At 33.6% G+C, this 27,893-nt stretch overlaps 2 protein-coding genes across 3 annotated transcripts; both read left to right on the plus strand.

The window, feature by feature from the left end:
* Nucleotides 1-172: 172 nt before the first annotated feature.
* LOC125049819 (scavenger receptor class B member 1-like) lies at nucleotides 173-27,840 on the plus strand. 2 transcript variants are annotated; one of them, XM_047649281.1, is made up of 11 exons: nucleotides 173-416; nucleotides 4,240-4,297; nucleotides 13,671-13,765; nucleotides 18,698-18,864; nucleotides 19,489-19,636; nucleotides 20,668-20,868; nucleotides 21,760-21,875; nucleotides 23,173-23,441; nucleotides 25,618-25,736; nucleotides 26,766-26,891; nucleotides 27,247-27,840. In XM_047649281.1, exons 2-11 carry the CDS (start codon nucleotides 4,243-4,245, stop codon nucleotides 27,493-27,495), a joined length of 1,545 nt encoding a protein of 514 aa, XP_047505237.1. In that variant the 5' UTR covers nucleotides 173-416; nucleotides 4,240-4,242; the 3' UTR covers nucleotides 27,496-27,840. The 2 variants fall into 2 exon arrangements, with proteins under 2 accessions (XP_047505237.1, XP_047505238.1); XM_047649282.1 differs by lacking the exon at nucleotides 13,671-13,765.
* LOC125049820 lies at nucleotides 6,297-9,509 on the plus strand. The gene is made up of 2 exons (XM_047649283.1): nucleotides 6,297-8,161; nucleotides 8,803-9,509. Exons 1-2 carry the CDS (start codon nucleotides 7,204-7,206, stop codon nucleotides 8,820-8,822), a joined length of 978 nt encoding a protein of 325 aa, XP_047505239.1. The 5' UTR covers nucleotides 6,297-7,203; the 3' UTR covers nucleotides 8,823-9,509.
* Nucleotides 27,841-27,893: the final 53 nt, after the last annotated feature.

A 27,893-nucleotide genomic window follows, 5' to 3' on the forward strand; every position in this document is an offset into this window, starting at 1 on the left:
GCTATATATAAATAACTAGTTATATATCATGAATAAAGTTCTTATTTTTATACTACAAAGGTTCATTATTGCAAGTCCACTGTCTTAACTACAAAATTTACATAATCTTTAGAAATTTAAGACAAATTACGGGTAGGTACCTATATTGTGTCTCGATAAAATAAATATTCACACAATTAATTAAGTGAGCCTATGGCATTCATTATAACATAATTATTCAAGTATCTGTGTAGTTTGGCCTTAAGAACAGGAAAGTAAATAGTTGTGACGAGTACACATATTTTTTATATTAGTTCGTTTGCAATTAATTTTATGGCAGTAGTGAACTCCACCATTTTAAGTTTATAACTGTGCGTGAATTAACGTTTTGTGATCGAGTTAATTCGACGGATTATTTATTTAGAATCACTCTTTTGGTAAGTTATACTTATATAGCAAGGGGATGTAAGTTTTTATTTTATATCTGGAATAACATTATAATAGAAAGATTTTTTGTTTTATAAAGTGAAAAGTACTGGACCTTATTTTATCATTTGTTACATAATTATTTCCAAATTATTAGAAAATCAATATTTTTAAATTAATTTATGTATTATTTTTTTTTTTAATTAAAATTATGAATAGTTGGAGAATATTTTAAATTACTAATAAAAATTGTTTGATAAGTTAGGTGATGTCAATTATCAATAAAAAACCTTTTAAGTTTTTGTTATATTACACTTTACATTTTTTTTATTTATTTATTATATACATGATCTTAAATAGAAAGAAGTTGGTGTGGTGGAAACATAAACTGGACACAGTAAATATATAGGTTAATAATAATTAACAACGAATAAAGAAACCAATAGGGTACACTGTCCAAGGGACCAAACGTTTTAAATTTGTTTTAATTTTTATTTATTACTATTATTACTATGTAGCTTAAGAAAATTGTAAATACTGTATAATTGTGTGTTGGAAATAAATATTATTATTAATACGTTATAACGAAACCTAGAGATAAGTTAAAAATAAATGCATACATTTATGGATATTAATTTTTAATTAGCATGCATAGATTTTGTTCTATGTCTTTGCTTTTATACCATTGTTCGAAACGTATTTTAATTTTTGATGAGGGTGCTGTATATTTTAAAACTGCCGATTGTCACACTTGATTCACTTATTTTTTTGTTTCGCTTAAGTTATGCTAGACGCACTTGAAGTTGATTACATTTCTGCCTATTTTATTTATTAGTTACGCCCTTAATTTTATATATTTTTAGTGAGTGTATATGCGTATTGTGAATTATTCAAAGGCAAAGTATTAGTTATTATATTATTAGTCTAACTTCTCTCATTGTTCCCATACTAATTTTATACTTATTCTTACTACTGACAATTGTGTTCTTCGTGTTAAAGATATATCGAGGCGAGGTTATTTTAAATTAAAATTGTGAAAGTATGAAATCGCTTTATTTCCTTCATTCATCATGTTAGATTTTATTCGTTGGCGAACTGAAACGCGTGGGTTTCAAGATTTACAGACCAAAAACAATTTACAAGTATCACATTGTACCAAAGACAAAATTCTTGTCTTGTATTATAGAATAAAGCATGCTTCTGAGACGTTTAGTCGAACCGTTTTTGATTAGCTTCATTAAATATATAGCTAACATAACTAGCTGATAAGTGTGAATCTAAAACGTTTACGGCGACAAACATTAAGAAATCTTGGCGGTTGCTCTCATCAGTTCTGCGTTTGATTTGAGAGTAAATATAAACTATGAATAATTTTTATTGACGTTTATTTTGTCACCTGTAAGAAAATTTAGATTTTTGTTGGTTTGTGTGGGCCAATTTCTCCGGGAAGAATGCAATACATGGCGTTTCATCTTGAAACTGTGTGTCAGTGAAAAAAAAACACATTAGAATCTGTTTCGTAGCTAAGCCCGTATCGAGAAGTATTTCTGTATTATGAATATGATAATGAAGACAGAAATATTTCCAAAGTAAATATACTTAATCCTCTTATTGTATTATTATCATCGAACGTCAAAATTATTTATTGACTAGAATAACATCGGCCAAATTGATCACGCATTTCGTACAATATTTTACAAGAAAAAAAATATATACCTAATCTACGTACCTATATGGTTTTGTTTAATTTTTTTTCTACAATAATCTTTTATACAGATGATAAACAGACGATGAATACATGGAAACTTAGTCTAACAAGGAATCGTTTTATTAATGATGATTAAAATCCAATATAATGTAAAATAATATTTGAAATGTGTGGCAACGCGCAGTGTCGTAAGGTAACGATAGGAAGTATAACATAAGAACTTATTTAATTAGTAAGTGTAGTTTCACTCGCGTTAATTCCATCTCAGTATGATGTGATAAAGCTATATTTATCCTTTGTCAATAATGCACACGGTATGTTGTAGGTATATGTTAAATAATTTTGGTATATGTAAAAGGTATCTTAACATTTCAATGCCGTATTAAGAACTATTAATTTATCAGGACTCTTTTTGTTGTATTTTCTTATAATTTTATTATATTATCTTCACTTATAATAATTATGGATAATACTTAGATTGTTATCAATTATATCAAGAACAAAAAGTTTAGTCATGTGTTAACTACATTTGTAAGAGTGTATAATCTTAGTAGATGTTTGGATATTGCAAATGATCTTGACGATCTGTCTTGCGATGTAGCTTAGCTACTTATGAATATCTCTTGGGTAAAATTCGAAAATATATCTCAATCTAAGTTGTCGAATTCTAAAGCAAACATTTTATGTAAATTTGAAATATACGGCATCATATGGAAAGTATTTGGTAACTTGCATTACACCTTTATATATAAATACCTTTTGGCGCGTTAGGGAAAAATTATGAGAGTCAATTTGTACGATGCGCGCGCACACCGTCACAAGAAACCGACACCCTGAAGTTAGCTATAGTCAAAATTTTAGTAAACGTAGAATAAAATTTTTGAAAACATTTTTTCATCACTCGGCAATGGTGTGGTGCATGCATTAATGCATTAACATGCATTAATGTGGTGGCTTTAACCCCATATAAATTAATTAAAACATCATGATTTGTGTCTATAAAAAAGTATCTTTTAAATTTCTTTAATATTATTGTTTACTAACTGGCCTGGCGAACATCGTACCGCCTAACAGTCGATTCTTTATATTTTTTTAAATACTTATATTATTCTGCTATTCGGGACACCGGTCTAGCTAGTAAGATAAAAAAAGAAAGTTGATAAGACAACAAATACATTATGTCAAAAAATAAAAATTTACCTTCCCGGAACCAACATTTGAACTTTATGATATGGTATTAAAGTTCAAATTGACTTTTTAGTATTATTACGAATATTTTGTATGGGAATATAGAAAAGTGTTGTTTTTAGACTTTTTCACTCAATTATATATAAAAATGAAACCCGTTTTCCGTTGTCACGACATAACAAGAAAACAGCTTGACCGATTTGTCTGATTTTTTTTATAATATACCTTGAAGTACGAGGATGGTTCTTACGGAGAAATTTTTTAAAAAATCGAGTGTAAAAGTCTAAAAACAACACTTTTCTATATTCTCATACAAAAGATCCGTAATAATACTTAGAAGTAAATTTGAACTTTAATACCATATCATAAAGTTCAAATGTTAGTGGAGGGGTTCCGGGAAGGTAAATTTTTATTTTTTGACATAATGTATTTGTTGTCTTATCAATTTTCTTTTTTTTACCTTACTAGCTAGACCGGTGTCCCAAATAGCAGAATAAGTATTTTAAACAAATAAAGAATCGACTGTTAGGCGATACGATGTTCGCCAGGCCAGCTAGTTATTTATAAATTTATCTTATTTACATGCATTTGTCAGATTAAATATATAAGTAGTTATATATGTCGGAAAAATATCGTCCTTCCATCGTTATTGACATCGTTATTAGCGACATTAATGGGCGTCAAGTGTTAACCAAAGTAACAATAAAACAACGGTCGACTGTCTCGATCAGAACATTTTCTGACAATGCTAGCATTAGTCTAGTGTTTTTTTGTTTGTTTTGTAAACACTTTCACTCTTTACCTAAGGGATGCATCTGAGTATCTAACATTGATAGTTATAAGGAAAGAGACATAACAAATTCATGACCTTAGGTTAAGCCGTGTACGGTAGTTCTTAAGTGACAAAGAAAACTATATTTTATAATATTTTGTTTTAGATAATGACAAACAAGAAGAAACCAAACAATATTATGTGTCAAGAGTCTATGTCCACGGGTAAGTGTTTTTTTTTAAATTCTTATTCGATATTTTCTGATAGCTATTAAAATAGTTAGTTACTTAAATAGTAAATATACACGTTGATATAGTAACCTATATATTTTAGATGATTTATATAACCTTGTGATGTTTAAATTAAGATGATAAAAATTACATATTGTGTCTCCATCGATATGGTCATGGGCACCCTCTAAGGGTTTAGTGGGTAGTATGTCAGTAAAGTGCGAGCACAAAAAACACCAATAATTATCGTACAGTATTTAATTTGGATTGGATTTAGAGCAGTGTTGGCCTGCCTGGTGGCCAACGGGAAAAAAAAAAAGGTGGCTTTAACGTGTGACTCTCATCCCTGAGGTCGTAGGTTCGATCCCCGTCTGTGCACAAATGGACTTTCTTTCTATGTGTGCATTTAACATTCGCCCGAACGGCGAAGGAAAACATCGTGAGGAAACCGGCTTGCCTTAGACCCAAAAAAAAGTCGTGGGCTTGCGTTAGGCACAGAAGGCTGATCACCAACTTGCCTATGTAGATAAACATGATACAGATACAGAAATTTAAAGCCCTGACCTAAAAAGATTGTAACGCCATTGATTTTTTTATTAAATTTTGATTGATTCCATTGATTGACATTACAAATAACACTTTAAGCTAAAATAATAATGAGCGGGTTCAAGGCACCGATCTCTCTTTTAATCATAATCTTCCCAACCACAAACACATAGAATGCTCCACTGCATACTCAATCAGAACTACCCTGCAAAGAACGCACGAAACCGACGTTTTGAACGCACCGTGCAAAGACAAGATGGCGGCTCGACCCCACTCGAGGCATTTCCTCGGCTCTGATTGGTCGAAATAATTTTTGTACTATTATCCGTTAGGTTAAGAATTCTAAATTATGGAACAATTAAATAAAAACAAAACAAATCAAATTAAATGATGATTCTTAAAAGTAATAGAAGGAATCTCAATTATTAACCAAGGTAACAATCAACGGTCAATTGTCTCGATCAGAACATTTCCTGATATTCCTAGCATTCCCCAACATACATAATTTCGTACGATCAAAGGTTTGATCTAAAGTTTTCCATGACATTTATTCTACAACTACAAATTTTCTTCCTTACTAACTGATATACAAAACCTAATGAAAATATGGCAATTCGTTCAATACAACGCAGTTAGAAATAATTCAATTACTAAAATGTCTTATTTTTTGAATTATTACTTATTTTATACGTGTTTGCACTTTAAAAAATACAAGAAACCCACTTAAATTATTCCAGAGAATAATTAGAATCGTTCACGCGATACAAAATTTCCAGAATTAATAAATTTTAAATAGACTTTTATTTATTTAATGTAGCCTCAATTATGTTGTATAACCATAAGACAAAACAACGATACGTTATCTAAATTAGACAATTATAAATTTAATATATTAATATAAAATTCCGAATTTGTAGAAATTTCCACCATAATACTAATAATTATTATTATGGCTATAGAGGCTATTAGAGGCTTTACGTGTGGCTATTTGATATTAAAATATTATGAATCGAAGGTCTAATGTCAGCAAAAATTTTCAAATTCCTTCTGCAAAAACCAACCTAGGAGTTCAGTGACCTCTCTTTTGAATTCTTCGCGATTTTATCGGATTGAACAGTGCTTATCCGGAGCTGGATAATTTCGGTAGTGGGCTGATCAGTTTTAGAGAAAGCATTGTTGGGTGCCTATCTCTAACCTAATTCGCTATTTGCTGATGTTTGTTATCTGCTTTACCTAAAATTTCTGGTAATTTTATTGTTTGCTTATGTTATCTTATATATATTTTAATTGTATTTTTAATATTTTATTTTGTTACACACCAATGAAACATCTGCAGCGGACTATCTGTTTCCATCTGTCTTCATCGCCTTCGTTACAGTGTACAGTTTTGAGGACGATGAGTCTTTCATTTTATCGGTCCATCTTTTGCCTTCTGTGTTACTGTTGGCAACATAATATAGTTTATTTTTTGTTATCTGTAATTTTTCTATGTTGTATAATTTATTTGTCTATGGTTTTTCACTTCCTTCCGTTTTCCATTCGTGCTTGTAAAAGTGTGCTCAAATAAAGTGGTTAGTGGTGTGTTAATATCTAAAAAATAAGTGTTTTCTTTTACGCCTGACCTCATCTGCAAACAATTAAATACAGTCCACGCTCTACCACTGGAATAAACGTGTGTGTTGGGTATTTACACTAGTGCCCTACATAATGGTCCTTCTATGATGCGCCATCGCCTTGTCTGCACGTGCCGTCTACGTTAAAGAATTCTCCCGCGAGCCGTCTTCGCCTTTAAGAATTCTCCCGAGAGGGCAGCAAGAAACTACAACGCAGAACCCAGGACGCAGAGGTATCCGTAGAAAGAAAAAGCATCAACATCAAGTTAGTTACCAACTCATCTTTATTACATACGCCCGCCATCTTTATTACGAAGCCCTCACAAAGTCTTCAATATACTACCAAAGACAAAGAGGAAGGAGCACATCAATCAAACAAACAAGCGAAGACGGACCGGAAAGAGCGAGTCGATAAACACAATAGCTGTCTGTCAATGTCAACTGCGATTCACTTCCTTCAGTTGGCACCACAGCATACGAGCGCCGAAACCGACGAATCACGTACGAGTGCAATCAACCAGTAGCCAATCACTGCGCGCCTCACCGTAGCAACTAGCAAACGACGCGGTCGCCGACAACGTTCGTACTGCGCGTAAGCAAGCATCAAGCGTCATTTAACTCCACCATTTTGATTTTAGTATTAATTAATTGTAACAAAATACACATAGTTTTAAGTATTTTTTCGGTTCAAGTGTTAACTAACATTAGGAAAGCTAGCAATATATTGCCCTATTAGTGAACATGGCCGACACAAAAGTTAATATTGCAAAAAGGGGTTATGCAAAGATGTCTATTACTAAAATTCATAATGCACTATTATCAGGTGAGTTGCAATCACGTTCGCTAGAACGACTTATAGTTGTAAGAGATAGGGTCGTCAGCGTTTTTCAAGAATATAGCGATGCTTGTATCCAAATATGTGCACAAAATCCTGAAGATCCGGAGGATTTTAGTAAAATCGAAGAAATATACTTCGACATTCTCTCTAATATCGATAAGACAATCAAAAAACACAATTTGAACACTAAAAATGAGACGCTTAACGACTCAGATTGTAAGCAAACTTCGAGCATTAGGTCAAAGCTTCAATTACCTAACATAGTCATGTCAACATTCACTGGCAAATATACAGAGTATTACTCGTTTATAAACCTTTTCAGCGCAATGATTGACAAAGATGAGTCTCTCTCACCTGTTCAAAAGCTATATTATCTTAAAGGTTTTCTAAGTGACGAGCCAGCAGCTTTAATTAAAAACCTCCCATTAGAGGACGATAGTTATGCTGAAGCAATAAAATTACTTAAAGAGAGATATGATATTAAAACTAAAATCATACACGAACACATACATACACTGTTAGATTTGCAACCCATTACTCGTTCTACTCCTAACACAATCCGTAAACTAATTTCAGACGTTAAACAGACACTCGCAGCTTTAAAAAACCTCGAGGAGCCTGTCGACAGCTGCAGCAGCTTGCTTGTGTGTGTGCTAGTGAGGAAGTTAGACAACCTTACACGCTCTGCATTCCAGATGGAGAGAGACAACAAGTGTTTACCCACAGTAGGGGAGCTTTTAGGTTACCTGGAACGTCGAGCATTGTCATTGGAAAACGACTCCGTTCCCAACAAGCAACCTCAACCCCAACGGTTGACTAGTATTGCAGTAACTGCACCTGCTTCTACCTCCTGCACCTATTGTAAGTCTCCGCACAAACTTTTCCAATGTCCAAATTTTAAAATGGCAGCACCCACAAAACGTCTAGAGTTTGTATTAGCAAATAAGCTGTGCAAAATATGTCTGTCTTTCCATAAACGCAACTGTAAATATCATTTTAAGTGTGGTGAATGCAAAAAGCCTCATAACACATTACTGCATCAAACAGATCAACAGCCATCGAGCCCATCTGTCAGTTTGTTATCGAGCGCTCCTCGGGGACAAGTGCTTTTGCCTACTGCTAGAGTTAAGCTTATTTCCCAGACAGGCACGATTATTTACGCACGAGCACTATTGGACAGTGCCTCACAAGTATCATTCATCACTGAGAAACTTGCCCTTATATTAGGCAAGGTTCCCGACAACAATGCATCAATTATAATTGGCATTACCAACACTGAGCAAACAGTTAACTTGCAAATAAACCTTGATGTACACTCTATAGTATATCCATATAAGGTCAATGTTAATTGTCATATTGTTAAAACGATAACCACAAAGTTGCCTCAAGCACCTATCGACACTTCCAATCTAACATTTCCTGCTAACTGCAATCTAGCTGACGCTACCTTTAATATGCCTGGTGATGTGCATGTATTGTTAGGAGCTGATGTCTTTTTCCAGGCCCTGTTGCCACTCCATGAGTCAATAAGTAACGAGGGTCCTGCAAAAACAGGCACAACATTCTCCGAGCAACCATCTATAATTCACACATCATTTGGGCACATAGTAGCGGGACGCAGTGCCTATGACACTGCCAACAGTAAGCAGGTTATATCTTTATTTTGTCAGGAGTGTGATAGCAATTTAAATGAGTCATTGAGTGCATTTTGGGAAACTGAGCGAGTGTCTGAAATCTTCCCCGAGCAATTACCTGAACAAGAGTATTGTGAAAAGTTTTTTAATGAGACTACAAAGCTTGACAATAATACATTTCAAGTTTCGATGCCTATTAAAGTCCCGTTACATCAAATAAACTTAGAACTGGGAGAATCATTTCACTTAGCCTATAAACGATTTCTTAATTTGGAAAAGAAATTACATAAAAACACAAACCTTTTCCACGAATACAAAAAGTTTATCGATGAATATATTGAATTAAATCATGGTGAGTACATTAATATAAATAGCTATAATTTATCGAAAGATCCTATTTACTTTCTCCCTCACCATGCTGTAATTAAAGAGAATGCTCGTTCTACAAAATTAAGAGCAGTATTCGACGGCTCAATGCGTACGAACAAAAGAATTTCATTGAACGATCTGTTACTCAATGGCCCTGTAGTACAGAAAGATTTATTAGAAACACTTATAGCTTTCAGATTAGGAACCTTTTTCTTTATCTGCGATATACGTAGGATGTTTAGGTGCATTAGATTAGATCCTAGTCAACGTTCACTTCAAAACATATTATGGCGCGAATCACCAGATGAAGACATCAAGTGCATACAGCTGTCTACTGTCACTTATGGTCTAAAGTCGTCATCTTATTTAGCCACTCGTTGCCTGATTGAACTTGCCAATAGATATAAGGAACAATTTCCATTAGCATCCTCTATTTTAATTAATAACACCTACGTCGACGATGTATTAGTTAATAATAATAACAAGCAAGTATTATTAAAAATGCAGACTGAATTAGTAGAGTTACTTGCTCTGGGAGGATTTCAGCTCCACAAGTGGGCTTCCAACTGTGACTCAGTACTCAAAAATGTACAAAATAATAATTACAACCAAGAAAGCGAGGTTGATTTAAGCAAAACTGAAACATCTGTAAAAACTTTAGGTATTGAATTCGTTATTAATGATGATACCTTTACAAGCTCATGTCCTGAACCTTACACTAGTGTAAATGATAGCAAGAGAGACATACTTAGCTATATTAGTAAGTTCTATGATCCACTAGGGTTAATCGGTCCAATTTTTGTTCGTGCAAAGGTAATCATGCAAAAACTGTGGGCTTCTAATACAGATTGGGACTCTCCTCCCCCACAAGACATACGTCAGATGTGGATAGAATTTGTTAGGGACTTGTCACAGATGGAACCTTTAAGTGTACCTCGATGTGCCATAGCTAATAATTGTGTAGTCATTCAATTATTAGGTTTTGCCGACGCATCCTCAGTTGCATATGGCTGCTGCTTGTATTTGCGTTCTACTGACACACAAGGCAATGTACACATCCAATTGTTATGTTCGAAATCTAGAATTAATCCATTAAATAAAAGGCTTACTACTCCCAGGCTAGAATTAAATGCAGTCTTGCTTCTTACGAAATTAACTGTAAAGGTACTCAATGCATTAAGTGCCAATAATATAAAATGTGATAATACTTACCTATTTTCAGACTCACAAATAGTTTTAGCATGGCTCAAAATAGATTCCGCGAAACTACAGACCTATGTCGCGAATAGAGTAAGAGTAATAACAGAGCTCTCTCATAATTATCACTGGTTATATGTAAATACTGATGAGAATCCTGCAGATTGTCTCAGTAGAGGCCTTCATCCTAATGAACTTAAGGCTAATAACATGTGGTTGTATGGCCCATCCTTCTTACATGATAAAGATTATAAATTTTATTTGAAGTCAGAGATAGTGACACAATTACCCGAACTTAAACAAAACATTACAAGGGCAGTATGTGTCAAAGTAACAGCCATTGATTGTGATGTATATGAAAAGTTAAAGAAATTTTCCAGTATTAATAAAATGACTCGTGTACTTGCCTATATACTTAGATTTTGTACAAATATTAATCCTAACAAAAACAACAAAATTAAAGGATTTTTATCAACCAAAGAGCTAAATAAAGCACTAATGTTAATTATAAATAATGAACAACACATATTATACTATGCGAGTGATATTAAATCTTTACAAGTTCACAATCGAGTAGATAGCAATTTAAAACCTCTGACACCGTTCATAGATAAAGATGGCATTATAAGAGTAGGCGGACGTTTACAAAACGCATCAATCCCCTACTCTAGCCAACATCCTGCCATATTGCCAAAGGAATCAGTGATAACAGCCTTGATAATTAAAGATGAACACATTAAGCTATTACATGCCAGTCAAAAACTATTATTAAGCTCTATTAGGCAGAAATTTTGGATCATTGATGGTCTAAGAACAATAAAAAAAATTATTCACAAATGTGTAACCTGTTGCAGATTGAAAGCCGCTGCTGCAGCTCAGCTGATGGGTTCCTTGCCTACGCAACGCGTAAACGCGTGCCGCGTCTTTGAAAAAATTGGTATTGACTTCGCTGGGCCAGTTTCGGTAAAAAATAGCCGCATTCGAAAGCCAACTATAGGCAAAGGTTACATTGTATTGTTTGTATGTTTCGTCACTAAAGCTATTCATCTAGAGCTAGCCTCAGATTTGACAACCGATACTTTTCTCGCATGCTTTAAACGATTCATTGCGAGACGAAACCTGCCCAGCGACGTCCACTGTGATAACGGCTCGACGTTCAAAGGGGCAAGGAACCAATTAGATGAACTGTATCGCTTGCACGCTTCTCGAAGTCACCAATGCGAAGTACAATCCTTCGCGGCTGCTAGAGGAATCAATTTCCACTTTATACCTAGTTACAGCCCGATATTTGGTGGACTTTGGGAAAGCGGTGTAAAAAGCGTGAAATATCACTTGAAACGTGTAGTAGGCAAGGCGTTACTCACGTATGAGCAACTCAATACTGTTCTAGTAGAAATAGAGGGCGTTCTTAATTCTAGACCGCTCACCGCAGTTACTGCCGACCCAAATGACCTCAATTACCTCTCTCCAGGTCATTTTCTGACAGGAGCACCTCTTAATTCTTATCCAGAACACAATATGTCAGATACACCAACTAATTTACTTAAATTTTGGTCTATAACCGTAAGTATGAAACAAAACTTTTGGAAATATTGGAGTAAACATTATTTGTGTCTTTTACAAAGCAGGCCCAAATGGCGTGACGTTTCTTCTAACGTAAAAATTGGTAGCTTGGTCATATTACGTAGTGATAATAGTCCTCCTTTGCATTGGCCTATGGCTCGTGTGTCCAATATCTTTCCAGGGAAAGATGGCCAGGTTAGAACTGTCGAAGTTACTCTTTCAAACGGTCATGTTCACAATAGGGCATTATCAAAAATATGTTTGCTACCTATCGATTCATAAAAGTGTTTGATTCTAAAATGTATAATTTTAATATTTAAGTATTCCTATGTCTACACAACCTATGTTGTAAAATTTATGCTGTATTTGTCAATTAAATTTTAAATTGTTCATTTTGAGGGCGCAGCTTATGTTGGCAACATAATATAGTTTATTTTTTGTTATCTGTAATTTTTCTATGTTGTATAATTTATTTGTCTATGGTTTTTCACTTCCTTCCGTTTTCCATTCGTGCTTGTAAAAGTGTGCTCAAATAAAGTGGTTAGTGGTGTGTTAATATCTAAAAAATAAGTGTTTTCTTTTACGCCTGACCTCATCTGCAAACAATTAAATACAGTCCACGCTCTACCACTGGAATAAACGTGTGTGTTGGGTATTTACACTAGTGCCCTACAGTTACCAACCACGATCAGTTTCTATAAGTTCTCCAGTATCACCTCAGCGCATTGTATGGCCGGAATATGATATCACTACATAGTATAAAACAAAGTCGCTTTTTCTGTCCCTATATCTCTATGTATGCTTAAATCTTTAAAACTACGCAACAGATTTTGATGCGGTTTTTTTAAACAGATATAGCGATTGAAGAGGAAGGTTTATATGTATAATAACACCAATTAAATGGTGGAGAAATACTGTTATTTTTGAGGTTTCTAATGTGATGTCGTAAATAATTACATTTTAAAATATCCAAATTTAACGCGTGCGGGCCATGCGCTGTAATGAATAAATCCAAACTACTGGATGGATTTTAATCATTTTTCAGTGAGTGACATAGGCTATATATTTTATACCCGTGTGAAGCCGGAGCGGCCGCTATGTTTTTATATGCAACGTTCACAATTTTTCTGTAGTTTAGTATCCGCATTGCATCCGTGCGAAGCCGGGTCGCTTGTATTTTAATATATCATAATATATATTAAAATATATCATATTTATACGATATTTACGTATATGGCGGTATATTTTAATACAAATCACAGTGATGCAAATGTCAAATTCTTTTTTATAGAATAGGGGTTAAACGGGCTCACATGATGTAAGTGATCACCCATGGACACGCTCAATGCTGGATGGCTAGCGACTGCAAGGCCGGCCTTTTAAGAATTGGTATTTTTTTGAAGGAGCCTATGTCGAATTGGTTCGGAAATACTTCATTGGGCAGCTGGTTCCACATAGTGGTGATGCGGCAAAAACTGCCTTATAAAACGCTTAGTTGTCGACGTCAAGTTGATACGGATGGAATTTCGTATTCTGCCTCTGTATTATTCAGTAATATAAATGGTTAAAAGAAATAAGGTGAGGTTTATATTGTTTTTGTGTTTCAGGTAAACGTGTGACCTTCGTAGTGATTGGGTTGTTCCTTATAGTTATAGCAATCGTGTCCTTTCTCATAGATCCGGTACACATAATTATGAGATATGTAAGTATTAATTTTTTTATATGAATGGCATGGAAATACTTGAAAAATGATGACCTAAAAGCCTTTATGTAAAAAAACAATGTTTGTTACACCTTATAGCTAACAAGCGATATCTTGCAGGCAACCCTAGTTGAACAATAAAAAAAGAAACACCTACAGACGGTAAAGCACAAGAAGTGCATAAATAATTAACAAAAGACATAAAATAACATTTAACACTAATTATAACTAAAATAAAATCTAAACAAAATAATAAAAATATAAACAAAATGTATGAGCTAATCCCAGGTTAATGAGTTAAAATTCATATATATAAGTAGCTTATTTGATAATAAAACAATTTTTTACCGGATTGAAGTTATGTATTTACAATTATTTTTCATAATTTTAAATTACACGGACGTTTCGCGTGCTTTACAGCGTGCGTGGTCACGGTGACCATTTGACGGTTTTATTATCAAATGTGTGAAAGTTATGTCAATAAAAGACAATACTATACGAGTATAAGTAGCTTATTACGAGGCAGAAGATAAAAGATCAAAAAGAAGAATTTGAAATAAATTAAAAGACTGAGCTCATCTGATCTCAAGAGGTAAAGATTTCCAAAGCAGGATAATTTGCACACTAAAGAAGGAGTGATAGAATTCAGTAAATATTTATGAATCCCTTACAATTAAGCGACCAAATTTCAGTTAAAAACATTCATAACATATAACCATCTCACTCACGGCAAACTCCGTCCCTAATTATTAACTTCCCTCAACATATTATAAAGAAAAAAATTGCGATCCTTCAGGATTCCCTGCAATCTTCAGGTTATGTATGCAATTAATATTAAAATCGTAATTGCTATTGGTACTTTCAGAATATCAGCGAGTCATATGTGTATTCTATTGGAAATGCTTTCGTAAATATCATGTTACGGATGCCGTCAGTGACGTTTATAGATTAAAATATGGATGAGGTCGAAGTTCGCGTTGATATTAAACTAAATCTTGAAAGGTTTGAGCGTTTAACACCTTTATCATGGGCGACGCAAAAATATATGTGTGTCAATAGAAATAACGTGTGCCTCACGGACATCCAAATATTGAAATGTTTTGCTAAAAATCTCCATTAGTTGCCTATTTTTACAAGGCAAATAATTATAAATTCCATATTTAAAATAAAATTATCATCCGACTCATTATAAGTATATGGTTAAGCCACATATAGACTACTTAATCGATCAATGGGCCTACCAAACGTTATAAAATACATATTATGCAAAATAAATTATTGAAGACATTATTATATTACGATTATTTGACTCCAACTGAAAAACTATACAGAGATACCAAATTTATGAGTATAAACCAGACATACGTTTACAATACCTCAATTTTAATATACAAAATTACTAACAAATTATTTTTTTTTTTAATTTCTTTATATTACAAAATAATATAATACATTCATAATATGTTACATTAGAAAACCGCTGTGGTTTGTATTAATGTAATCATAGCAGTCTTGTTTAGGAGCGCGACAAATTCATATAAAAGTAGTTTTTCAACTTTTTATGTTGGTTGGCGCTAGGCAATCTAATATCTGATTGGGCAGACCATTAATTAGCCGCGGTAGCAAGTACCTCAACGTTCTCTCGCCGTATACGTTGTTTGCTCTCGATGTACAGAGCCGAACTTGCGTTACCGCTCGGGTCTGTACGTCATGCTCCACTCGTTTTTTTAAGTCAATATGTATAAATCTATACTTTACACAAATCTCAGATACAAAATATTCCATAAGAAATATTGATAAATTAAACAAACTTAATATTTTGTGTCAAAGCGCACAAATATTTACATTGCCATCCAGTTTAAAATAAATAAAACCTTTTTCCAAATTTAAAAAAACTTTTAAAAGTACATAATATAATTAACAACATACCTATTAAATAACAAAAAAACACACATTCTATATTTATGTCTGTAAAAATCGTAAAAGTTCAATATAAATTAATTGCATAAATATGTATTTACAAAACAACAAAAAGCGTCTAAGAAATTATTACTATTCATATTAGTCACATAAGCCTATTGTAACATCGATGGGACCTACCTGCACTTTTATAAAAAATATTTCAAATATTGAGACACTAATATTTTTATTTTATATAGTTTATTTTCAAATATTTTCCTAACACGATGTACATAGCTAACTTACTCTAAATGTTCTCGCTAGGTGAATGTAATTCTTTGAGAAATAAAGTATCTTTCAACCGAAAAAGAAATTAGTAGTTTGACGATGTTAATATTCTGAGTTCATTTAAATATAAAAATGTTTATTTAAACTATAATATTTTAATGAGGTGAAGTTTGTGAGGTTAATACTTGGGTAACACTGAAAATGTTTAGAATTGGCAATTTAGAAATTGCTAATGAAAACTTTTTTTGAATTTCAATTTAAGAACTCTTTGGTAACCTAATGAAGTATATTGCATTTATTTGTCATTAGTTTTTGTGAATTGGCGGCAAATCTAAAACTCTTGTTACACGTGAAATTTATAGAGAAAATTTTCGATCAATGATTTATTATGACTTTCTAGTGGGCTTACTCAACAACAAAGCTATGATAGGCTGCGTTTAACATTTCTTAATGAAGACCCATCTCGTGCCACTATTTACAATTGGTTTTACGAGTTTAAGCGTGGACGTAGCAATCTCAATGATGATCCGCGTGAGGGACGTCCTTTAACAGCGACTACTGAAGATAACATCAATGCTGTGAGACGCATGATAGAGAAAGATAGGAGAGTGACCTATCAGCAGACACGGGCAAGCCTAGGCATTGGTATGAGTCAAGTTCAAAAAATATTACACCAACATTTAGGCGTCAGGAAGCTTAGTACCAGATGGATTCCCCATACTTTAAACGACGACCAGAAACACCTTCGCATGGACTGGTGTCGCCAAATGTTAGATAAGTTCAACGGCGGTGACTCAAATGCTGACATCGTCACAGGTGATGAAAGCTGGATATATTGCTACGAACCCAAAACTAAAGATAAAATTCAAGGTATTCGCTTTACGATTACTTAAGATGCGGCGAAAGCATACGAAAATGCCATAGAAGAGACCCCTAAGGAATAATGGACCCACTGCTTTTCTCTGTGGTTCCATTGCATGCGTTGATGTGTAGAGAGGAACGGAGGTTTCTTCGAAAAACAATAAAAGTATTGGCAACTTTGTACATTAAGCCGTTTTTCATTTTCTAAAAATTTTCAGTGTTACCTAGGTATAAGATAATCTCTGGTTTTACAGAATCGATTTTGAAAATTATTTTACCTATAAAGAGCCACGTTAATTGTCAGTGTCCTGTATAGAACAAGTTACTTACAAACCCGTTTAAGTGAAATGTTGTACGTTTAACCAATAATGGTTAATGAGGAAGGTTTAGGTATAAATTTGTTCATGATTGACGGGTCACGGCTATCCGTACGAAGGCCGGGGCGGGTATTAAATGTGATCGATAAATTTTATCGTAATTTATTTTTAAAGTTAACTTGTAAAGTGATGTGAGAAACCAAAGATATTATTCTATAACTGTAACAGCGTTTTTGTATGCAATTTCAGAGTAGTTTTCTCAATAATCGTCGCGTCAGCCACAAAAATGCGCGGTAAAAAAATTAAACATTACAGTTAGCAATTCCTATCGGCGCTGCCTCAAGGCCACTCTATTTAGGATGGCATATCCTGTATCAAAAATCTATGATGAAGACCAGAACATGGTATTGCGCCTTAGCAATTTCTACCACCGGGACTGTATGGCTTTTGGAGAAGCTTACATAAAATTTTGAGAGCAGTGTTGGCCTAGTTGGTTCAGCGTGCGACTCTCATCCCTGATGTCGTAGGTTCGATCGGCTGTGCACCTGTAACTTTCTTTGTATGTGCGTATTTAACATTCGCTCAAACGGTGAAGGAAAACATCGTGAGGAAACCAATATATCTAAGGGCTCATTTACACGAGCGGCACGAGAGCCAAAAAGTCGACGGCGAGTGTCAGGCAATGGAGGCTGATCACCTACTTGTCTATTAGATTTAAAAATGATCATGAAATAGATTCAGAAATCTGAGGCCCAGAATTAAAGAGGTTGTAGCGCCACTGATTTATTTTATGTTTAACATAAAATTTATTTAGGTTTAGCGTTTTCGGAAAGTTATAGCTATGTATATATGTCGCGTCAAGTCTTGGCTCTGAATCTAGGGCATATGAAGAATAATTTTAATTTATGTGTTGCATAAAAACTAACTGTCTGAAATAGCATGCATTAAGGAAATTGAAAATCTTAGTTCGCCTTGTAGCAGTGAGCTAATTATATTATTATATACAAAAATTAAACGTTTTTGCAAATCACTCAATCGAATTAAATGAACTTTGAGCTAGTTTTTTTTAGTTGGTATAGTTTTGTTTCGGAAGGCGGCGGGAGGCATATAAAAACATTTCAGTGCAATACTAAGTTAAAAGTAAATTAATGAGAAACTCTATATTTTTTGTTGTAAATAGACCACCAAAAAAATATAAAGTAAAAAAAAATAGAGAGAAAGACTGTTTAACAGTCCTTGGTATGGCCAGAACCAGTCTGTTGCACAGATCCCCGTTATCAAAGACGTTGCGCTTACTGAATGCTGTCTCCGACACTATATATCTACATAATTCGACGTTACCGTATTGACCTAGTACTGTCAGGATAGTATATGTATTTTGGTTAATAAATATATTTAACGACGACAGTAATTCATGAAAATATGTATGGTTTTAGTTTGTATTCCACTAACTTCGAATAAAGCGAACACTGTCCACTCTTGGGGAGTTATGTAGTAGAAAGTGCATTTCTTTAAATTGTAACTTATGTCAGGATATATAATATTAAATTGTATATAACCCTTTCAGAAAACAAGAATAAGTAAAGACTCGATGCTCTACGATGTACTGCAGAAGCCAAATCTTCCAGGGGCATACGTGCAGGCTTACCTCTTCAATATCACTAACGCTGATCTGTTTCTAGCGGGAATCGATACTAAGTTGAAGGTTGAAGAAGTCGGACCATTTACATACCAGTGAGTATCTTTGCTATAGAAATGAGCGTTTTATTAAGTTTTAATTTAAATTAATTTAAATTGTAATAATATTTTTTTTTTGAAAGAGAGTGTTCAAGTACTACGTCACCCAACTTTTGGAGATTCTTGACCCCCCCCCCCATGTAAGGCGCCATAACGTTCTGTACCCAATAGTAAAACGTTTCGTGACCACCCAGTGACTCTTTATACCTAAAAGTTACCAATTTGTGGTGTTAAGTACCGGAAAGTCGAAGATAATATTAACAGTAACGCGTAATTCAATCCCCGCCCTGCATCGTAACGTTTTACAAGAGGAATCATTCGTTACATAATACTTGAACGCTCCCTAACATAGATGTTTACCCAAATTGTTATTTTTATAAAAGAGTTTGTAACACATACGTAGATTTAGTACTATCAATGATGTGGTAAACTTTAATAAATAATAAAAAATATCTGGAAAGGCTCTTGCCTTTACCTTCTCTTTAAAATAATTAACTAGTTATTAGGTATATATAAAGAAATATATCACAGAAGTTTTCTAGTAATGTCAATTTTAATCAGTAAAACAGTTACAATATACTCTAAACTAGGAAGGGTCTTGAATGTCAAATTAATATTTAGGGAATATCGTACAAATGCTGATTTCGAGTTGGATGAAGAACTGGGAGTAATGAGGTACTCTCCAAAGCTCTTTCCTCGATTTGTTCCGGAGAAGTCAGTGGCGGATCCGAAAGACGTACACCTCACCCTTCCAAACATTGCCATGTTGGTGAGTTTATTAAACTCTTACAAAAATACGAGCATGGTGATTTAACATCGTATTTATTTAAAATTCTTAACAACAATTTTCGTCCAAACATAGGAGAGCACAATCCAAAACAATATTTTTGCTTTCTTCAACATGTTCAGATCGTGGGTTCGAATCCCAAGGAGATCAAAATATGTAATCGGGAATTACGGATGACAATCAACGGAGATGATAAAACATGACGAAACTTGCCACCATTAAAATTTAATTCTTCGCAAATTTAACAGAATAAACACTGTAAGTAGTGATTTTATTCGGTAGTGAACTGATTAATTTTAAAAAGCGTTGTTAAGATACCTAACCTGCATTGTTAAGCATAAATTACTACCAAAATCTAAAATTTGAGGTGTAATATTTTATAAAAAAAATCGTAAGATTTATACTAATTATAGTTGTCATGTATATCCACAATATATAAATATTATAACAAATAAATTAAATAGTAGCTATCGTAATCTTTCCTTTTAAGGGTGATAGAATGATAAAGCTATAGAGAACACTTTAATATCCCCAATTGGCTAGTCTTAAATGCTTGCCGAATCAGTCAATCTAAAGATTATTAAGCAACACTATTTATTTGATTAAACATACAGTTAGTTATATTTACAAATAATCTCAATATTCCATGACGCATGTTTAGCTGATTTATAACTCATATTTGCGAGCAAATAAAAAAACCAGGTCTGGGCTCTAGATTTTCGTATCTGTTTCATGATCATTTGTCAATTTAATAAAAGTAGATGATCAACTTCCTGTGCCTGACACACGCCTTCGACTGTTTGGCTCTAAAATAAGGTTTCCTCACGATGTTTCCTTCACCATTCAAGCGAATGTTAAATACGCACATAAACAGAAAGCCCATTGGTGCACTGCCGGTGACCGAATCTACGACCTCAGGGATGAGAGTCGCGCGGTGTAGGTACTGCTCTCAAATATGTCCAAAGTAACAAAACCACTGTTCAATTATAGAGATTTAAGAAATGATTTTTCAGGCTATAGCATCAATGGTGTCCAAATCTGCATTTTTAACGCGAGTTGGGTTCAATATGCTTGCCAAACAACTGGAGTCCGAACCAATTCTGAGGATATCTGCTCATGAGTTCCTGTGGGGTTTTGATGAACCCCTAATCAACTTTGGTCATAAGGTCATGCCTGGTGTCATCAAATTCGAGAAAATGGGATTATTAGATAGAGTACGTAAATAAGTGTTTTATTCTTCGGTTTAAAGATACTTTATTTTTTAAAGAATTATATTCACTAAGTGAGAAAATTTAAGTTTATGTTAGGTTAGTTGTGTACATCATGTTCTCAAATTATTACAATATAAGTAATTGATAAACTCAAAATAACTTTAATCATAAAGACACTATGAACGTCAACAGAAAAGATATTAAATTGATTGTAAATTTCCATTTATGTACTACCAGTTCGCAAGTCAAGGGCGTAGAGCGAGCTAGAAGGACTGGCAAGAACCTCTCCGCCATTTCTTTTAATCGCTTTAAAGAATTGAGCTGGAGCAAATAAATCCCAAGGATTAGGATCATTTAAATAATCGTCAAATTTATAAAAAAAGCTTTATTTATTAATTTACGTTTAACGAGAGTTATGAATTTATTCAGTGATAAGTCTCTAATTTCGCTATATTATGTCGATAATGTCGACTAATATATAATGCTGTATTCCAGCTGTTTGACATTATCAACATAAAATATTTAATTCAATTATTTATAACGCAAAGTAGGTTATATCTTAACTTTTTCTCTTACTTAGCAATTTTGTAACTGAAGTCACATTTATCATAGAAACATACTATATCTTTGTCTATTCTGAAAACCTATTATCATTTTAAATACTTCGTAAAAGTGTCATAATACATTAAAGATATAATATTTATTTTGTTAGTATTTTTAATATTTTATTTCACAATATTTTATATGATATAAAAATACTTACAGTCAACTTTTCCTTCTCCTCGTCTTGTACGCCTTTATTTGAGATGCCAGAACATGTAGTCATATTTTTTTTTATTTACGTTTATAAGCTACCTTATGTTAAACGATATTTAATTTTTTTTTATATTCCAGCTGTATGACATCGACGACTTTAGGTTTGAAGTGGGATCAACAAATCAAGATAAATTCAAAATTAAAACCTATAATGGTGAAGCTGGACTTACCCAACTCGGCTATGATGTCAAACCGTGAGTATTATATCTGACAACCTTAAAACTGCAATAATTTTGTTCATCTTTTTCTTTTGTTGAGAGGCATTACTAGGAGTTGGCCGTCAGTCTCGTGAAGTGTGTCCTGCCAGATGCAGTAACTCTTCCGCATTCGCAATATGATATATTTATCTTCATCGGGTGACAAAAGGCTGGTTGGTTCTAAATTTGTTTTCCAATAACGAAACGCAATTCAAACAAAAAAACACGCCTTATGTTTATTTATTTCTTTATTTATTTATTTTTCTCCACATCACTATCTTTACAGGCTAACCTAATACAATAGTGTGGTCCTTAAATATAACATATCATAATAGAAATAAATTAAATCACTCCCTGTTACATTTTGTATATTGATAAAGAAATGCTTAAAATTGGTGAAACAATAATTACTTAGACTAAAGGAATGAACGTAAATATTTTTAAAATATTGCATAAGTCTTGAATTTTAATGTTACAATAAAATTGTATTTTGTTTTGAACAATGTAAATATTAATTATAACATATAACATAAAGTGCGATTTTTGTGAACTCACTCAGGGAACATGTAAAAAGATCTGTGCCGTCCGCTTGTTCATTGAGTATTTATGTAAGGTGCGCGTTATCTCAGCTTTGCCTAGCAAATTTGTTCTAGCACTGGGCACTGCTAGTAGACGTGGACGCCGCCTACGCCACACGTAATTGTTGGGTACACATAGGTTAATCTCTTTCAAGACCCCCGGATTCGACGTCTTACCACGCAATAATTTAAACATATACGTGGCAAGAGCCATGTCCCTCCTTGTTTCCAATTTGTTGTATCCAACCATGCCTATAACAAACAAGGTTGGATACATCAATGGATAAAATGGGTATACTCCATACAGCCTTAGGTACAAGAACCGAGTAAATTTATTTTGGATACGTTCCAACATGTCCATTAATGATGTGGAATGATTGCAATTATATATATATATATATATATTGCAAGGATGCGATCCCTTGTCTTTGACGCATGAACCCCTGTTCACCCGCTGAAGCGTCCGTGCCGAGGACTGCACAAGGCGGTGCACGGTGGAAGAGCGACGCGGATACCTTCTATGGCCCTCTCCGCCTCTTCTTTATGGCGCATAACGGTCTCACAATGTTATCAAGAGTAACTTGACTATGTTACTCTTGTCAATGCCTATTAAACTAAGTGATGCAATTGACAAATCAAACGGTACGCGCTGTCGTTTCGCCTTTCGCATCTACTGTGTAGTTTTTTATTTAACAAAATATCTCAAAAAATTATAGGTCCCGCTGTAACACCTTCGTAGATGCATATGAGGGTATCATATACCCACCAGACCTCACGGAAGACACACCGCTACGTTTGTACCGCAACGTGTTTTGCCGGATCTTCAACCTTCAATATCGAGACACCAGGACCATGGACTTTGGCCCAGAGGTCTTCCGCTATTCCTTCAGTGACGATTCCTACTCAAATAATACAGATAACATATGTCTTTGCAAGAATGAGGACTGTGTTAATGGCGTCTCCGATATATCACCATGTTTCTTCGGTAAGCAATAAGTGAAAATTATTTTGTTGGGGAGTACTATGACCGATGGCTGGCCATGCGTCATACTCGTGAACGGGTGCTACTTCGTTCCACGCCCTTGATTCGAGGCAGTAAATGTAAAATTAGAAGCATTTAATGTACATTTCTTTTTTGACGTTCATAAGTGTACATTGTGTTGCTATATGAATAAATGATTTTTGACTTTTATGACATCTAAGATATTCATTTAAATGCAAATTTAATACTTATGAAGTAAAAAATATAGATAAGGATAATATTATTATCAAGTCTATAAAAACAGCTTCGGAAACATTAAAAATTATTCATTACTAGCGGAAACGAAAGAAGTTGTCCTGTACACATATTAAATACAGAATTTCAAACTTCAAAAACATCTAATTGTAAATAATCTGAACTATTCTAAAATCCCCCTTAACACTCATCAAAATCGATCCACCCATTTGTTGCATTACGGCTTTCTAGGAAAAGATTCAATCGTTTAGTTCGTGGCATCGAAATAAACCCATCAACCGATCAACTTTAAAACTTCTAATTTTCAATACTTCTAAATTCTAAAGTTCATACGTAACCATACGTTTAGCTGTCAGTTGCGTTTTGTAATTTTTAACAAATTAACGGCTAGACTGATGTTTTGACTGATAAATTACGTTTTTCTGTTTGATGCGTTTTGTTTTTGTCACGAAACAGGGTCCTATGCCCGTCTCCTGGTTCTAAACTACCTATAAATTTTCAGCCAAATCGATTCAGCCTTTCTTCAGATATGAATAGTGTAACGTCAGCATGATGTTGTATTAATATTGTTTTTATTAAATAGCATTAGCGTGTTAACCAAATAAAACAAATTCATTACCATTATTGCTTGGAGACCTCAGATTTGTACTGTTTCAGTGATATTTCTTTTCTTTATTAGGTAATAAGCCTTCCGTGTCACGCAATCGATTTTTGGGCCTTAGATCGCCTGTACCGCTATCCTATTATAATATAATATATCTATTATAGATGTAGAACTTTTAGTAACGTAATCTTCCAAATAATCCTTACGAAAGTTTTCACCAGATTTATTTTTAAGTGGTAACAGTTCCAGTGGTAATGATTTATTTCAAGATAAGATTAAGTAATAGCCTTAATAACAATTAAAAATTAATGATCATTATATTAATAATTGCTTTTAAAATGTTTTTGTTTGTTTCATAATACAATAGTTCATAACGGTTTAACCAGTAGCCGAAAGTCTAGTTAAAACAGATTTTTGTTAATATTTCCATAAAATATAATTGATACCAAGTTTGATACTGTTTTATAAAAGCTCAACATTATAGTAGCATTCGCTTTCACTATTGGGAATTGCAGTAAACCAATGCGGTTGGCCTAAAGCGCCTAGATCATTTTATGAGGGTACCTACATAAAATCATTATTATATTATTAATAGCTGACCCGACAAACGTTGTTTTGCCATGTATATTATTTCTAGGAAACATTTTTTTAGTTTGAAAATTAAGGGTTGTATGTATTTCTGTATGCTGTATCATAAAAAAGTAAAAACAAAATATTTTGTCTAAAATTTAATAAAAAATAGTAGAATATGTCCGATTCGCCGACCTGACCGATATGCACAAAAAAATTTCACCAAAATCGGTCGAGCCAGTTCGGAGGAGTTTAACTACAAACACCGCGACTAGAGAATTTTATATATTAGATTATGCTTTTTTTGACTATTTATATGTCTTCCTTCTTAATAATTAACTTAGCGTAAACATACGGGGTTTGATTCCTATGGTAAAAATGAGCAGTGCCTTAGCTTCAAGGTGCCCGATGGGCCCGCCGTTATTTCTTAGCTAGACCTAACCTTCTGAAAAGGGCACATGTCATTCGCTGTATTACCTAGATTAACGTTCTCTAATTGACAAAAGTTCTTCTATTTGTTAGTGCCTATAGTAATCAGTGAATTTTTGCATAATGTAATTCATTTCTTCTGTTTGTTTTTTATTTTGTATGTGATTTTTTATTACGCGTTAGTGTTGATTTTTGGTCACCTTTTAAGACAGGATTGTGTTTTTTGTATAGAAATAATTATTAAGGCTTCGCAAGTGATGAAGGCTGACCAACTTGCTTAAAAATGTTTGTCTAGACTAAAAATATACCTTTATATTTCAGGTCTAAGTTTTGTGCTGTCAAACGCGCATTTTTTGAACGCCGACCCCGTACTTTACGAGCGGATTGAGGGCATAGAACCTGACGAGGAACTTCATGGCAGTGATGTGCTGATCGATCCGGTAAGTTATTGGATTTCCTTGTTAAGGAACATTTAATTTACGTTGGCAAACGATCACAACATTTCCGTGAAAAACAGTAATTTCTCCTTTTATTGCTACTACTTTGAAATCTATTAAATAGTTTTATAATACAAAATAAATAATTGAAAAATGAGACGTCTTCGTCTTCGCCACAATCTCTTCTAAGTCTTTCTTTACTAGCAATACCAAGGATCAGAAACAGTTGCACAGAGCTTCGTTAACCAAGACGTTGCGCCTACTAAATACTATCTCCCACATAATCGACATCTTTATATGTTCGAGCGAGTTTACAGTAGCGAAATTGTATATACTATGTATTTAATATTAAATATTATTTTTGATGATGGTTGTATCGTTAGTACTAAATAGTGTATGTATTAGTCTTTCTATACTTGCAATACCAAGGGTCAGAATCAGTCGATTTTACTGAGCCCCGATGACAAAGGTGCACCGCACCTACTGAATACTGTCTCCGACACTGTCGAAAGCTTTATATGTTCGCAGAGAGAGTTTACAGTAGCGTTATTGTACTATGTATTTAATCACCTATTCAATCCTATTTCACCATGCCTCCTGCTGATAGAGGACAAATCTTTGTTTTTAATTTATTTTATTACTTAAGATGTCATGTGGAACATGGTGTAATGGTTGCAGCTCCTTACAAACGTTGTGTAAAACAAAAAACTAGGCGATTAAAAAGAGTGGCGGAGAGTTTATTGTTCCAGTTCTTCTCATCCGTTCTACGCCCTTGATTTGAGAACTGGCAGTAAATGTAAAATTATTTTCTTCAAGTTCATAGCATTGTACATTGTGTTACCTATATGAATAAATGATTTTGAATTGAATTGAATATTATATATATGTTTTAATTTCGACTAAATATATAATAAAATCCCTGTATGCTTTAAAAAAGAAATTTAACTTGATACTGCTCTTTGAAAACCTACAAACTAATAGACGCATACAAATCAAACTAGTTTTCATATAATTAATTTGTTGTTTTCTCAGAAACTTGGCGCAGTCATGGCTACTAAATTAACATTACAATTGAACGTGCAAGTTGCGAATGTTAACTTCAACCAAGCTACGAGCCCCTTCTCAGACATGATAATACCTGCAGCGTATTTCAAAATCGTGAGTTTTGCAAAAGAATTTGTTATTTTAAAATTTATTCAAATCCGTATACGTTTATACTTGAGTTTACCGAGACCCGAATAAACAAATTGAAGTAAAATTTAAAATAGCTGTAATGGTTTTCTTCTTCTGACTTCTAAAACTCTTGGGTTTATTCGTTGTTTATTGCCAGTTCTGCTCTTCCGTTCTACGCCCTTGATTTGAGAACTGGCAGTAAATGTAAGATTAAAAGCATTTAATGTATATGTCTTTTTTGACATTCATTAGTGTACATTGCGTCACCTACATGATTAAATGATTTTTGACTTTTATTGAAATTATGGCTTATTTGTCTTTTTATTACCATTATTTCCAGGAACAAGAAGATCTAGATGAGAAACGCAAAAGCAACCTGTGGCTTATCTACGGTATTTTGCCTCATGTAATGCACACCGCAGAGGCTCTCTTTTTTATCATAGGCTTTGTTCTACTAGCAGTTGTTTTTAAATCCTTTCTACCTCCGTTACACATGGAAAAAATACATTTGCGCGATTTTACGCAAGCACAACCTCTTTTCGATGATAAGTACAGAAAAGATATTAAATTAGCTAGTAATTTAACATAGAAAAGGGCAAATGCAATGACATTCTACCTATAAATACAACTGGTACAGAAATTAAAAACTATAGATCTCTTTACGTAAATAAGTTTTATAATATTTATTTTGTATTTTATTTTGTTTATATAATTTCGCAAATTTTAATCATCGCCTGTTTTACACAAATTTTATTTGTATTGCTTCCGGCTAGCTAAAGTAGTTGTATTTTTGTATTGTACTATGCTATGCCAACCGGAATCTAATCTAATAAGTATACGATCAGTTCCTTTTCTATCTGTGTCTTTTTGTGTGATTATTTTGATATAATCAACCGTTTAAGACCAAGTCATTAAATGTTATTTTGTAAATAAATTTTATTTAAGTTTTACCGCAAATTTGCGGTAATGGTAATAACAAAATTGCAT

The sequence above is a fragment of the Pieris napi genome, chromosome 5 (assembly GCF_905475465.1).
Source record: "Pieris napi chromosome 5, ilPieNapi1.2, whole genome shotgun sequence".
Lineage (NCBI taxonomy): Eukaryota > Metazoa > Arthropoda > Insecta > Lepidoptera > Pieridae > Pieris > Pieris napi.

Coding starts and splice junctions, on each gene's coding strand:
- LOC125049819 (XM_047649281.1), top strand. CDS start 4,243: ATGACAAACAAGAAGAAACCAAACAATATTATGTGTCAAGAGTCTATG. Junction 18,865..19,488: donor GTCGGACCATTTACATACCA/GTGAGTATCTTT, acceptor ATTAATATTTAG/GGAATATCGTACAAATGCTG. Junction 20,869..21,759: donor AAATGGGATTATTAGATAGA/GTACGTAAATAA, acceptor TTTATATTCCAG/CTGTATGACATCGACGACTT.
- LOC125049820 (XM_047649283.1), top strand. CDS start 7,204: ATGGCCGACACAAAAGTTAATATTGCAAAAAGGGGTTATGCAAAGATG. Junction 8,162..8,802: donor TTCTACCTCCTGCACCTATT/GTAAGTCTCCGC, acceptor GTCTTTTTCCAG/GCCCTGTTGCCACTCCATGA.